The 15,885-nt window shown below is 41.5% G+C and overlaps 1 protein-coding gene across 2 annotated transcripts in view; it reads left to right on the plus strand.

The window, feature by feature from the left end:
• Positions 1-490: 490 nt before the first annotated feature.
• LOC129816437 (dachshund homolog 1-like) overlaps positions 491-15,885 on the plus strand; it is a 317,078-nt gene continuing 301,683 nt past the window's right edge. For both annotated transcript variants that reach the window (XM_055870927.1, XM_055870928.1), the window contains exon 1: positions 491-1,341. In XM_055870927.1, coding sequence (XP_055726902.1) covers positions 797-1,341 — 545 coding nt within the window. In that variant the 5' untranslated portion in view covers positions 491-796. The remainder of the gene's footprint in view (positions 1,342-15,885) is intronic.

Consider the following 15,885-nt stretch of genomic DNA (forward strand, 5'->3'; position numbering starts at 1 on the left):
AAAAAGACAGAGTTCAATCAAAATCAGTAAAAGAAATTGAGCTAGCTAACTAGCAGATTTACATAAATCACCAACATCAATATTCAGCTGATAGCCCCCCTCTTTTCCCAATGTCAATCATGTCTTTAGGAGACACTGTAACTAGCTTACTTACAATTTGTGACGATGAGTGTGTTGTTGCAGAAATAATTGGCCTATGCAACAAAATAGAGGCATTTGGTATGCTATGAATTTCGAGAGTATTTTTTTTCAAGAGGGGAAGGGGGTGCCCTTTTTATCATTTTGAGCACCTGCCCCCTGAGAGGTAATCCTTTGGTTGAAATTTCACCCTCAAAACAATGTTGATTACTTTTTTCAAACCCAGTGAATTTCCACGTAACGTACACTCCACGTCACAATACGTTGACAAATTATGTTGAAACAACGTTGATTCGACCAGTTTGCGCCCAGTGTTGTCTGTCTGTTATTCAGAGGTTTCCACTGTCTCCTAGCTCCTCCCTCTCTGTACCTTGTGACAACAACAACTCATCCACAGAGCTTAGCGGTCTAGTGGAGCCGCACTTTCCAGCTCATTCTCCTCCGGTCATTCCTCCTCCTATCTTTGATCATTGTCTCTCCGTGCTCAGCCAAAACCCTCATTCACCACGTCTTTTCAGCATATCATTCTACTCCCCAACTCACCAGAGGAGCTAAACTCCCGTGGATTATTTCATTTGGAAATTGTCGACAACTGCACTTTTTTTCCTGCAGGACTGGGTTTTATACTTTGAACTTACTCTTCTTCCCCTAGGTGACCATGGCCGTACCGGCTGCTTTGATCCCGCCAACTCCTCTGGTCCAGCCGCCTTCGATCTCTACTCCTTCAGCGACCACCTCCCCGCCGTCGACAACTTCACCCCCGTCTCCCTCAATGGCCCCCTCCGGACAGAACCTGTTCCGCTCGGAGCTCCTCGGCACCAGTAGCCCCGGCATCCTGACCCCGACCGGGGCTCTGCCCAGCAAGCCAGTATACTTGACTCCGTCGCCTGTTGAGAACACCCCGCAGAACAACGAGTGTAAAATGGTGGAGTTGCGGGGGGCGAAGGTGGCGTCTTTCACCGTGGACGGGTGCGAACTCATCTGCCTGCCCCAGGCTTTCGATCTGTTTCTGAAGCACCTGGTCGGAGGACTGCACACCGTGTACACCAAGCTGAAGAGACTGGAGATCACGCCGGTGGTCTGCAATGTGGAGCAGGTCCGCATTCTGCGAGGGCTCGGAGCCATCCAGCCAGGAGTCAACCGCTGCAAACTCATTTCCAGAAAAGACTTCGAGACTCTGTACAACGACTGCACCAATGCCAGGTGAGTGGAGACAGGAGAGACGATAATGTCATCAAATGATTTATGCTAGTTGAAGTTTAGCGCGTCAAGGTAGAAAAGCAGTAAACAAGGATGGGGGAGACATTTTCCATTGTGTGGAAGTCAATGTTTGACATGTCATTTAGCTGTAATGACTCAACTTTAGCTCATATTTTTTAATGCTCTATTGGGCCAAATATGACTAGAGGCCCATGTCAGCCTTTCTTAAAGTATGGGTCACGGCCGACCTGTTAATAGTGAGTCGCGACGTGTCAGAGTAAATGTATAATTCTTTCATGAATCACTGGAATTGATTTGGCCAAGTGCTTCTGCGCTCTCGACTTATCAGCGGTCTCCGCTCCGGTTGGCAGCTGTGTGAGAGGGAGATGCCCATGTGCTTCGCGGTTCACCGGATCTTTTTTCTGCGGGTTTCTGGAAGATCACTCCGCGACACACACGACGCAGCGCTGTCGTTCAGCAGCAGATGATGCGCTGTCAATTACCGACTTGTCATTCCCACTCGCTGTCACTCACCGCTGTCGTCAAGTGGACAAGTTCTGACTGAGCTCAATTGTCCTGAAACGAGTTTCTCTCTCTTTCATACAAACTTTGAGAAATAACGAGGAGCGCACACAATGTGTTTTGTGCGGGGAAGTGCTTAATAATGAATCTCTCAAAACGAACAACTTAAATAAAATGAGACGTCCTGACCAAACATCCACAGCATGATGGTAAACCCAAGGAGTTCTTTCAGAACAGGGCAGAATGCTTCAGGAAACAGTGCTGCGACTGTGGAAAAGTAAGTCAACTAGCAAGGCATTGTCATTTTATAACAGGAATAAGGGAGTACTAACTCTCATAGTAGTCGATGTGAGTTTCTCTTTCAAACTATCCCCTGGCCTTGTAACGTTACACAGCTAATAGCTAACATTAGCCAACGCAAGCTAGCTAGTTACTGATAGTGCAACCCATAGTAACAGTACACATGAAGATGAACAATGATCAGGCCTACTGTACATCTTACTGTAGAATTTATTGTTGAAAACTAGTCTACGTTGAAACTGTTAAAATACAAGTAATAATTTGGATTCTGAACTGGAATAAATTGATTGAAGCAAGGTGCTTTTTGAGGCAAACACACTCACACAGTTCGGGGTTTCTCATCTACAGCAGGAAGTGGTCTCCTGCCTGACTGAGAAAGCAGTAGATGTTCTGGTCCAGTTTGGCACCACATACCTATGCAAGTCAGGGCTCTCAACTCTGACATACTTAAAACAAGTAGAGAAACAGTGTCAAAGCTGAGCTTGACCTCAGTGTTACACTGTCTAAAGCAGAGCCCAGAATAGACCTGCTTGTTGAAAACTTCAACCAGTCACACACCTCTCATTAGGACTGTGTGTGTTTTCAGATCTACATCTGTGTGACGTGACCAATCAGTTTATTCCAGTTCAGAATAAAACATATGTATTTTAACAGCAACAGTTCCAACCTAGACTTTATTTGAACAATAATTTCTACAGTAAGATGCACAGTAGGCCAGATCATTTTTCGTCTGTACTGTTACTTAGGGTTGCACTATGAAAAAGCCTGTGTGTGTGTTCTGTTATACATCTGTGTGATGTGATCAATCTGTTTATTCCAGTTCAGAATTAAAATTATTTACTGTATTTTAACAGCAACAGTTCCAACCTAGACAGATATGTAAGAGTGTTTTTAATGGGGGAAAATAAACATGAATATATGTTTATATGAATATTTAATTCATTGTTATTTGTTTTTGTCTCTATTGCATTTGTTTTAGGCATACTGATAATGCATATTTTCTTAAGTTTGGGTCCCAGGAGAACACAACATTTCTAATTTGGGTCCCAGGCTGAAAAAATTTAAGAACCCCTGGCCTATGCTGTTATGCAGTTTTTAGTAGGCTCAACAGGAAAACATGGATGGACATGTTTAGGGCGCACCCCTCGAAAAAGTTGTGGCAGGTTGATGGCAATTGCATTCATTCCTATTGCTAAACGTTGTGTCAGTGACTTGCTCAATCCAAACTACTGTTAAAACGCAACAGTCACATGTGAATCAGTTGAAAATGTCACTAAATTAGGCTATGTGAGGAATTTCACAGCCTGAAATTCAAGTGCTCAAAACGCACAGCAAGTTGAAAACCATTGCCTGAAGGGAAAGCTCTCATCCACTGTGTGCGGGCCCAACCGCATTTCCACTCTAAATTAAGCTCACTATTAACTCTACTTTATTTTTAAATGACATTGAAATAAAAGTAGGTTATCCTAAATCCGCTGTCCTAGCCATAGGGGCAGTAATTTCAATGCTTTGAACTATAAATGAATTAAACAACATCTTAAAACATGAAACCATAGTGAATTGAAATAATTTGATTCAAATTGCTTAATATACAGTACTGTTTGTCTTTAGATAGATAAATACTTTTCATAGGGAAGGCAGTTGTTTTTTTGTCCCTAGTTCAAATTACACCTGATCCAACCTTCTACTGTCATTGTTGGTAGACATATTATGTTTACTTATTGATTTGAAAAAAAAAAAAAAAAAAAAAAATATATATATATATATATATATAGATATTACTTAGATATCTGAAATATATGACAAATGATACATTTAAATACCAGCTTCACATAAACACACCTGATGGAATGTTTGTAATTAGTAATAGGCCTAATGTCTCCATACTCAAGTTCCACCCAACATTATATATCAAAGGCCAGTAATTTATCCATTCATTACTCAACGCATTATCTCTCATTACAAAATACACTTGGGATTTTATCCCAGCCGTGCTAATATGTAGGATAATTTTATAGGTGAGAAATGTAGGTGCAGATCAATATTTGATTCAAATACATTTCTAGTGTCCTGTTTCTCATATGCTGTGATGTATTGCTCAATCTGATAGGATGGGTTGAGTCTGGTCAAATATGCCATTTCATCTGTCATTATGATTGATTTAATATTGATCTCCCATCGCAAAATGAGGTGGAAATGCAAATATGATGGAAAGTATAACATGAGCGGAGATCGATCTTTTAGTGGGGTTATAATAGTCTGTTAGGTAAAAACAAGAGAATCTGTGCACATCGTTAGTCACAATGTTACTGGTGAATTTGAGGATGATGTTGATTGTGTAAGTTAATTGTTTTATTACATTTTGCTGTAAGACACACACACACATTTATTGTCACAAACAAATTGGAATTTATGGGTGGGTTAAAATGTCTGAATATACATATTCAGCTATTTGCTGTATAGTAAAACATTTTTTTATTTTTCTGCTGCTGTTAAATCAATATACTGAAATGAATGTACTGACATTTTATACATTTTTTCTAAGTACATATGAATGAGCCCACAATGAATTTTGAGGAAGACACAGCGATGTTTGCAGTGCATATAAAGCAGAATAGGCAGACGTGACATTTTGTAACATTTGACCATATGTATGGGCCCCTGTTTCCTTAGTTATTTATTTGGATGGAAAACGCATGGCTTTTATACAATTACATTTATTAGCTTTCATCAGTGTTTTGAGACTCTTTTCAATTAGCTATTCAGATATGCTGTGCATGCATACACGTTGATACCTATGGATTCATAAACTACTGCATTTCAACATTTGATCACTACGTCTGACCGTGACCCTATTTTTAGTAGCACACAATTATCCTACCTCTATTACCCTATTCTCATTCGCACACTGCGTCCATACAGTTCACTTTTACCCCCTCTCCCCATGCAGCATTTACACCACCTCTCCCCCATGACCTCCCGTTGAGAAAGAGAGTTCTAGAGCAGCTCTAGAGCAGTTCTAGACCACTGTAGTTCCTCTTCCCAATGAGTGTTCCACCTCTTTGCCCTGTATTCTCCAGGTGACTGAGTGTGTGGGTTGAACTCCCCGGGTTGTGAGCGCCGAGGTAGGGAACAGAGCGATGGCCAGGGGAATCCAGGGTACCCGGGGGGGTTAACGGATAATGCAGGGCTTCGCGTCACTTTAATGACGCTAAAGTGGCGGGCTATTATGGGCACACAGAGAGCACTGTAATTGTCTCGGAAAGCAGCCAGGTTCTTTCTTCCGCTCCACACAGGGGAGAGACACACAGACTCACACACACATACACACGTGCACGCATACAGATGGGGATACACACATGGACAGGCATAAGAATACACACACACACCATCATCATAATCGTCATGGTTTTGAAACACTGGATGTAGTCAGGTGTTCAACTTCTAGATAGGAAGAGTAGCTTGTATTTACAGTACTTGGTTGATCTATTTCTGTTGTTTGGAGCTCAGTCAGGGAAGTTGTAATTCAGAGCAATCAGGGCCTGACTACCGCATTGTAAATCAGCGAACTTACTGCATTTCAACACATTTTGCCATGGTGCAGAGAGAAACATTTTCATTTTTATAATGCTATTCTTCAGGCTAAGAGAAAATGTTGCAGTTTAAAGCTAAATTCCTTCAATTCGACACATTTTCCTATCATATGCTATCTGGTGGCCCCGGGGCACGTGCCCTGCGTGACCGCTTGGTAATCCATGCTGAAAAGTGAAAATAATATCTCCCACATACGCTGGGTGATTTGTGGGCTTTTTATTTAGTGAACAAAAAAAGTAGCCCGTGTAGGACAATGATACAATTTACTCGACACTAGTGCTGTTGCCTGACATAGTTCTTTTTCACAATGATGTTCTACTCTTTTATACAGTGGCGGTTTTTGTTGACAATGGAGCACATAATACTCCTGTACAATAGGTCTTACTATTTCACATGGCTATTTTTCCCTTTCCAGGGCCTATTGTGTTAAAACAACAGCCAATCTCATTTCAGCCACTGTGTGAATAGCGACACGGTGTCACTGCTAGGCCCATGCTTTGTTACAAGACCAGGCCAGGCATTGGGTGGAAATGATGCAACTTTTCGTATTATGCTCACTTTAGATTTCAACATTTTGAATATGTTAGAATATGTGTTGGGTGTGTAACTCGGTTTGAAGCTTTCACTATACACTGGTTTTGTTGGTGGCACTTTTTTTGACAGGTCACTTATTACTTGGTGTTTACTTCAGATTTGTATTAATTTAAGTAGGTAATATGGTAATTACTCAGCAGTTGCTAGATTATTGGTGTGCTTACTTACATCACTTTGTGATATCCTATAGGTCTGATGCTTCTCGTCCCCAATGTCAACGTCTAGACGAGCTGCATAGGCTACTGTAGATGTATGTATTTCTGTGTTCAGAGTGCAATGATTTATTATCCCCTGCTGCTTCATGCACTTTCAAGGGACAATCTCAGCAGATTATCTGGGTTGCAGACACATCCTGGGTCTCTCCCCCTTCTCTTTCACAGTTCCTGGGTTAGTAATGATACATCCCTACTGTCACCCCTGCTCCTTCACACATACACAGACTCTAGGTCAGTTATAATGTCCCTATTGTCACCCCAGATTACCACTCCTTCCCTTTCACACATACATTTGATTTATATGCGGATGATACTATTATGTACGCAATTGCCCTGACTGCTGACCTGGCTGCGACAAGGCTACAGTCCGATTTTGTAGCTGTACAGGAAGCCCTTACTGATTTAAAACTCGTACTTAATACAGGCAAAACTAAATACATGTTGTTTTCAAGTTCTCGTAAGATTGTTACAGATGGATTAAATCTTCACTCATTGGATGGTTCCTATAATTGAACGAGACCCTGCATACAATTATTTTGGTATTTGGATTGACAATGATTTATCGTAAAAAGAAACATACGACTAAGCTTGTTAGGAAAGATTTAATTGGGCTTTATTTGACAGAAACAGATCTTGTCTCTTTCTAGTCAGCAGGAAGCAGATTGTGCAGTCAACATACCTGTTGTTGATTATGGTGATACTATTTATCAAAGTGCATCTGCCTCTACTCTTAAACCCCTGGATGGTGTTTTTCATAGCGCCCTTCGTTTTATCACAGGAGACAGTTTTTCATAGCGCCCTTTGTTTTATCACAGGAGACAGTTTTTCATAGCGCCCTTTGTTTTATCACAGGAGAGTTTTTCATAGTGCCCTTTGTTTTATCACAGGAGACAGTTTTTCATAGCGCCCTTTGTTTTATCACAGGAGAGAGTTTTTCATAGCGCCCTTTGTTTTATCACAGGAGAGAGTTTTTCATAGCGCCCTTTGTTTTATCACAGGAGAGAGTTTTTCATAGCGCCCTTTGTTTTATCACAGGAGAGAGTTTTTCATAGCGCCCTTTGTTTTATCACAGGAGAGAGTTTTTCATAGCGCCCTTTGTTTTATCACAGGAGAGAGTTTTTCATAGCGCCCTTTGTTTTATCACAGGAGAGAGTTTTTCATAGCGCCCTTTGTTTTAGCACAGGAGAGAGTTTTTCATAGCGCCCTTTGTTTTAGCACAGGAGAGAGTTTTTCATAGCGCCCTTTGTTTTATCACAGGAGAGAGTTTTTCATAGCGCCCTTTGTTTTATCACAGGAGAGAGTTTTTCATAGCGCCCTTTGTTTTATCACAGGAGACAGTTTTTCATAGCGCCCTTTGTTTTATCACAGGAGACAGTTTTTCATAGCGCCCTTTGTTTTAGCACAGGAGACAGTTTTTCATAGCGCCCTTTGTTTTAGCACAGAAGACAGTTTTATTACTCAGTCTTTACTCAAAGGTTGGCTGAACCTCTTTGAAGTCACATAGATCACATCATTATGCTCTTTTTGTTTACAAAGCCCTGCTCCACAAACTTCCTACTTACCTAACGTCACTATTAAGATTTAAAAGGAAAGTTATTGGTTAACTCTGGAGACTCTTTTGGTTTCCTTGCGCCTTGCGTGTGGAATGATCTACTATACACTTTAAAATGAGAGGAATTGGTTGCTCTCAGGCATTTCAGACAGTTGTTAGGGGACCTTTTTACTGAAGAATGTGTCTGTGTTTTATGATTGTGCTGAGCTTTTTGTGTATTGTTTTGTGTATTGTATAACAACTTGTATATGAATCCGCTAATCATTAAGCTCGAGGCCCTGGGTCTGAACCCCGCCCTGTGCAACTTGGTCCTGGAATTTCTGACGGGCCGCCCCCAGGTGGTGAAGGTAGGAAACAATACCTCCACTTCGCTGATCCTCAATACAAGGGTGCGTGCTCAGCCCCCTCCTGTACTCCCTGTTCACCCATGACTGCATGGCCACACACGCCTCCAACTCAGTCATCAAATTTGCAGACGACACAACAGTAGTTGGCTTGATTACCAGCAGACAGCCTACAGGGAGGAGGTGAAGGCTCTGGGAGTGTGTTGCCAGGAACATAACCTCTCACTCAACGTCAACAAAACAAAGGAGCTGATCGTGGACTTCAGAAAACAGCAGAGGGAGCACCCCCTATCCACATCGACGGGACCAGAGAAGGTGGATAGCATACACATCACTGACAAATTGAAATGGTCCACCCAACAGTGCCTCTTCAACCTCAGGAGGCTGAAGAAATTTGTCTTGGCACCAAAAACCCTCACACACTTCTACAGATGCACAATTGAGAGCATCCTGTCGGGCTCTATCACCGCCTGGTACGGCAACTACACCGCCCTCAAACGCAGGGCTCTCCAGAAGGTGGTGCGGTCTGCCTCTACGCATCATCGGGGACAAACTACCTGCCCTCCAGGACACCTACAGGCCCCGATGTCACAGGAAGGCCAAAAAGATTATCAAGGACAACAACCACCTGAGCCACTGCTTGTTCACCCCGCTATCATCCAGAAGGCGAGGGCAGTACAGGTTCATCAAAGCTGGGACCGAGAGAACTGTTTTTCAGCCTATCTCAAGGCCATCAGACTGTTTAATAGCCACCACTAGCACATTAGAGGCTGCTTCCCTACATACATAGACTTGAAATCACTGGCCACTTTAATAATGGATCACTAGTCACTTTAATAATGTTTATATATTTTGCATTACTCATCTCAATGTATATACTATATTCTATTCTATTTTACTGTATCTATGCCACTGACATTGCTCGTCCATATATTTATATATTTTTAATTCCATTCCTTTACTTAGATTTGTGTGTATTGTGAAATTCTTAGATATTACGTGTTAGATATTTCTGCACTGTTGGAGCTAGAGACACAAGCATTTCGCTACACCTACAATAATATCTGCTGAACACGTGTATGTGACCAATAAAATTTGATTTGATGTGTAGTTTAATGTGTTTATTATATTTTGATGTGTATTGTGGTGCTATACAGGGCTCATCTGGAAAAGAGACATTGGTGTCAGCATTGACTCCCTGTCAAAATGAAGGTGAAATAAAAAATAAATAAAACACAGACACAGATCCTAGGTCAGTAGTAATATCCCTTATCTCACCCCCATCTAACAATACCACTCCTAATCCTTGACACAGACACAGAGCCTAGGTCAGCTAATATCCCTTTCCCCGTACTGTACATTATTATGACACCAGGCCCACGAGAAGAAGCCCCATCATACTTCAGCGACTTGTTTTCTTTTTTGCGTCCACCCTTTCGGGAACAGAGAGGGCTTTTCAGTACCGACTGTGACACTTGAACTCTGGGAAAAGGTTATTATAACACAGGGGATTTGGCACTCTGGCTATCACAGCTCTCTCATTAGATGGTTCGGTTAGAGGCAGGCTATCCGGTGGCAGGGCAGAAATGCAGCGGTTAATTGACAATCATTGTCTACCCCTGAAGGTTAGACACACTAACACTCCAGATGACGCTTTGGTCCACCGTTGGGAATGGGACTTGCTTTTCACTTACACACCATTTTTAAATACATTTTCCCCTTCCCTTTTAAAGTCCAATTTTTCCTCTTCTTTTAAGTCTGAGATGTTAGATAAATGGTGGTGAGGTTTAGGTTCAGTGATGTGGTAGAGTGGCATTGATGTGATAAACAGACGTCATCCCTCTCTCTCTTAAGATTCAATGATATGTTACAGTTTTATTGATGGGATTAACAGACATCTCTCTCTGTCTTATTTTGGGGTGTTTACGCCTAAATAAACATATTTGCAAATGACCGTAATTGTTTTGGTTAGTGCTCAGTGTGAGCCTGGTATTAAGGGTACCAGCTTGTCTACCCTCTCTCTCCTTTCCCTCTCTTGACTGAGCTCTCTCTTCTAATATATTTGTTTTCGACAAGGCACGGGTGTGTTTACAGGTACTCAGGGGAGATCTCTGGATGCGATTCAAATCACTCCCCAGTCTGAGTGGGTGCTAAGATACCCGTCACCCGGCAACCACATCCAACAGGGAGCCGAGGCGATAATAACTTACAAAACAGCAGAGTGACAGATGCCTGATGAGAGAGAGAGAGAGGTTTAAAGGTTTGTTAAAAACACAATTGAAATTCCACTCTCGCACTGTGTATTTTCTGCGTTATTAATTAAGTATCTTAATGTGATTGTTTTCAATTATAGTGGTCAAAAATAAACAAAAATTGCTTCTTAGCAAGAGCAATTTCTCAAGCAACAATTTTGCTAGGAGTGGTCTGAGTGGGGAGGGGAAAATGGAAAACTAGCTGGCAGGGAGGTTTTGAACTCTGTTGGTCTATTAACTAATTTACCACCTGGTGATGTCACATGGCAGGCCAAAAGTCCATTCCACCAAAACAGGCTGAAACTTCAGGTGGTCTTTTCAAACAGCTCTTACACTAAAGGGGCATAATCATAATTTTCACAATTTTATAGTATTATTCCAACTGCATAGTGTGGAAATATACAGTTGAGGTCGGAAGTTTACATACACCTTAGTCAAATACATTTAAACTCAGTTTTTCATAATTCCTGACATTTAATCCTAGTTAAAATTCCCGGTCTTAGGTCAGTTAGGATCACCACTTTATTTTAAGAATGTAAAATGTCAGAATAGTAGTAGAATGATTTATTCAGCCTTTATTTCTTCCATCACATTCCCAGTGGGTCAGAAGTTTACATACACTCAATTAGTATTTGGTAGCATTGCCTTTAAATTGTTTAACTTGGGTCAAACTTTTCGGGTAGCCTAGTGCTTTTTCAGTTCTGCCCACAAATGTGTATGAGATTGAGGTCAGGGCTTTGAGATGGCCACTCCAATACCTTGACTTTGTTGCCCTTAAGCCATTTTGCCACAACTTTGGAAGTATGCTTGGGGTCATTGTCCATTTGGAAGACCCATTTGCGACCAAGCTTTAACTTCCTTACTGATGTCTTGAGATGCTGCTTCAATATATCCACATCATTTTCCTCCTCATGATGCCATATATTTTGTGAAGTGCACCGGGCCCTGCTGCAGCAAAGCACCCCCACAACATGATGCTGCCACCCCCATGCTTCACGGTGGGATGGTGTTCTTCCAGGTTGGGATGGTGTTCTTCAGCTTGCAAGCCTCTCCCTTTTTCCTCCAAATATAACGATGGTCATTATGGCCAAACAGTTCTATTTTTGTTCATCAGACTAGAGGACATTTCTCCAAAAATTACAATCTTTGTCCCCATGTGCAGTTGCAAACCGTAGTCTGGCTTTTTTATGGCGGTTTTGGAACAGTGGCTTCTTCCTTGCTGAGCGGCATTTCAGGTTATGTCGATATAGGTCTCGTTTTACTGTGGATGTAGATCATTTTGTAACCGTTTCCTCCAGCATCTTCACAAGGTCCTTTGCTGTTCTGGGATTGATTTGCACTTTTCGCACCAAAGTACGTTCATCTCTAGGAGACAGAATGCGTCTCCTTCCTGAGCGGTATGATGGCTGCGTGGTCCCATGGTGTTTATACTTGCGTATTATTGTTTGTACAGATGAATGTGGTACCTTCAGGCATTTGGAAATTGCTTGTAGAGGTCTACAATTTTATTTCTGAGGTCTTGGCTGATTTCTTTTGATTTTCCCATGATGTCAAGCAAAGATGCACTGAGTTTGAAGGTAGGCCTTGAAATACATCCACAGGTACAGCTCCAATTGACTCAAATTATGTCAATTCGCCTATCAGAAGCTTCTAAAGCCATGGCATAATTTTCTGGGATTTTCCAAGCTGTTTAAAGGCACAGTCAACTTAGTGTATGTAAACTTCTGACCCACTGGAATTGTGATACCGTGAATTATAAGTTAAATAATCTGTCTGTAAACAATTGTTGGAAAAATGACTTGTGTCATGCACAAAGTAGATGTCCTAACCGACTTGCCAAAACTATAGTTTGTTAACAAGAAATTTGTGGAGTGGTTAAAAAACGAGTTTTAATGACTCCAACCTAAGTGTATGTAAACTTCCAACTTCAACTGTACACTCAGTGGCCAGTTTATTAGGTAAACCCATCTAATACTGGGTCGGACCCCGCTTTGCCTCCAGAACACCCTGAATTCTTCAGGGCATGGAAACGTTGCTCAACTGGTATCAAGGGACCTAAGACGTGCCAGGAAAACATTCCCCACACTATTACATTACATCACTGCCACAAGCCTGTACTGTTGACACCAGGCATAATGGGGCCGTGGACTCATGCTGCTTACGCCAAATCATGACTCATTCATCAGAATGATGCAACAGGATCTGGGATTTGTTGGACTAGGCAATGTTTTTCCACTCCTCAATTGTCCAGTGTTGGTGATTGCGTGTCCACTGGAGCTGCTTCTTCATGTTTTTAGCTGATAGGAGGGAAACCCGGTACGGTCGTCTGCTGCAATAGCTCATCCTTGACAAGGACCGACGAGTTGTGCATTCTGCGATGGTCACTCGTTTTGCCCATTCTAACGTTCAGTCAAACAGTAACTGAATGCCTCGATGCCTGCCTGCTTGCTTTATTTGGCCAGCCATGGCTACGTGACTCGCTGTCACCATTTTTGTCAACGAGTTGGTGTACCTGATAAATTGTCCAGTGAGTGTGTATATAAAACACAGGAAAGTCACTGGGCCTTTTAAAAATACAAATTCATATGTGAACATTTATCCAAGTTGTACATGTTATCTTTTCAAAAGGAAGGCTTTGTTTGATATTTGGCTAATATCATTGCTGGATTTATCCTTATATGCATGGTGAAGTGGCTTGCATTGTATATTTGCCTGTTGGATGCAGAAGCTGTCCAGGCGCTTAGTCTATTTGCATGCTTTCACTGGATGGATGGGCTTTAGTTAGTAGCACAATTACCGTTGTGTCGATGATGCCAGATCCTTTTACAAAATTACTAAGTACTGCTAAAAATTGATGCATCTATACCTGTTTTAATATCATGATTTTCCATTCTGTATTTGTGAATACATTGAAGGAAGGCAACTTTTCTCTTTTTAAGTTGAAATCACTCGAAAGATATTTAGACACCAGGAACTGTTTTTATTAAACCCATCTATCGAATTGAATTATCAAACTGGATTGAACTAGTTTCGTTATGTGATATTTCACTCTCTGATCCACAGCTGAGACTGACTATCTCTTTCTTTCCCCCCTGAGCTCTGCTCAGCTCAGTACTCTCTGCCTCTCTTTAGGCAACATACTCATCACATTACTGGTACATTTAAAGAGCCATGGTAGAAGTCACTGGTGCTTGTTCCAGGATGCTAAATGCTAGTGACAGAAGTTAGAGGAGAGCAGATGAGATTTCCAGATTGGAGAATGAATGCCGGGGCCCTAGCCTAGGCTCTGTCTAATATGGTCACGTAGAGAAATTGATTTTCCTGCAAAATTAATTAATTTTTCATATAGCCCAAAGCTGAAGAGTTTAAAAAGATTGTGCACTTGCTGCTTTTCTCCTATTTCCTCCCTTTAAAAAAATATTTATTGCCTAATCATATTAATACTTTGCCCTAAGGATGTAAAGATAATTGTACAAATGCATTTGGATATATGTATCACTGAGTATTTAGGATTAATTTATGCAAATAAGCGCACACCCATCCTTCGCGGGCCCAGATTGTCTAATTAGGATTGATATGAGGAATAGATGTAGTGGAATCTGAATACAAGCATGTCCAAAGAGCAGAACATTGAAAATGACAAGGCTGGAATGCTTAAAAAGTGTGTAGCGTTTGGTTGCCTTTTTTTTTCTTCCCCTCCCTCTACCTTTCCCTCTCACACACATACTCGCTGTCTCTCTCTCTTACACACACACACACACACACACACACACACACACACACACACACACACACACACACACACACACACACACACACACACACACACACACACACACACACACACACACACACACACACACACACACACACACACACACACACACACACACACACACACACACACACACACACACACACACACACTTTCTCTCGCTCTCTGTCCCCCCCCCCTCTCTGTCTAATTCACCGTGGCCGTATCAGGAGTTAATTTCTCCGGCTTCATTTCTCGTCTGACTTGACAGGAAGAAGAACCCATCAGGGATGGAATCTCAGATGGGATTCTGCAAATTTCCTCTTGTTTTTTTTCTTTCTCCCCCCTCTTTCTCTTCTCCTCCCCCTCTTCAATTCTGCAGAGGGGCTATCAGGTACGACTCTTCTCCTGAATAAACACTACAATTTTATTCCTGCAGTATAGTATCAATGTTTCTATTTTCACCCTGCGCTGGATACTAAGTATATATCCCAAATGTCATCCTATTCCCTATACAGTACACTACTTTTGACCAGAGCCCTATGAGTCCCAAATTGAACCCTATTCCCTATATAGTGCAGTTCATTTGACCAGATCCCATGGGTCCCAAATGGCACCCTGTGTAGACGAGTACTACTTTTGACCAAAGTAGTACACTATAAAAGGATTTGGGTGCCATTTGGAACACATCTTAAGGGTCTTCCCCTCCTTATTCATGTGGAGTGTAATAAGGCAAGAGAATGTCATCGGACAAAAAGGCCCTTTGTACTGGTTAGAATTCTGTAATTCAGTAATGCCATTTTAATTAAGATCATTTTATTATGTGTTATTGTGGTCAGAGTAAGCTTGTGCATATAGGGAGGGTGGTAATATATATTTTTTGTCAATTAAAAGTGAAATTCTCTGGTATCATAGATCTGTATCTTACTATACAGAACACTCATTGTCAGCAATCTAATTATTATAATTCATTATTTACTGGTTTGAGTTAAATGCCTTGGATGTGCTTATTGCTTGTCTACCTTTTCCCCACTACTTTACTCAAATGTCAGGTGACTTTTGTGGTTGTTAGGTTGTTTTGGTTAGGGCAGTATTCAATGGTGGAAATTACCTTTAAATTGTGCGTTGTCCAAATCTACAATTAGGTCAGGAAATTAGTGGACAAGGCAAACTCCTCCTACTCAATCATAACACCATGAGCTGCAGGGAGCCCTCCTCCCCGCTTGAAAAAAACAACTTTCAGAATTCATATCTCGAAATTCAGAACATATTTGTAGCGATTTTTTTGTTGTTGAGGATGGCCTATTTATTTCTGCAATAACTCACTCGTCATCACACATTTTAAGCAAGCTAGTTACGGTGCCTCCTAAAGACATGATTGACTTCGGGAAAACAGGGTGAGCTATCAGCTGACCATTGA

Source organism: Salvelinus fontinalis, chromosome 19 (assembly GCF_029448725.1).
Source record: "Salvelinus fontinalis isolate EN_2023a chromosome 19, ASM2944872v1, whole genome shotgun sequence".
Classification (NCBI taxonomy): Eukaryota; Metazoa; Chordata; class Actinopteri; order Salmoniformes; family Salmonidae; genus Salvelinus; species Salvelinus fontinalis.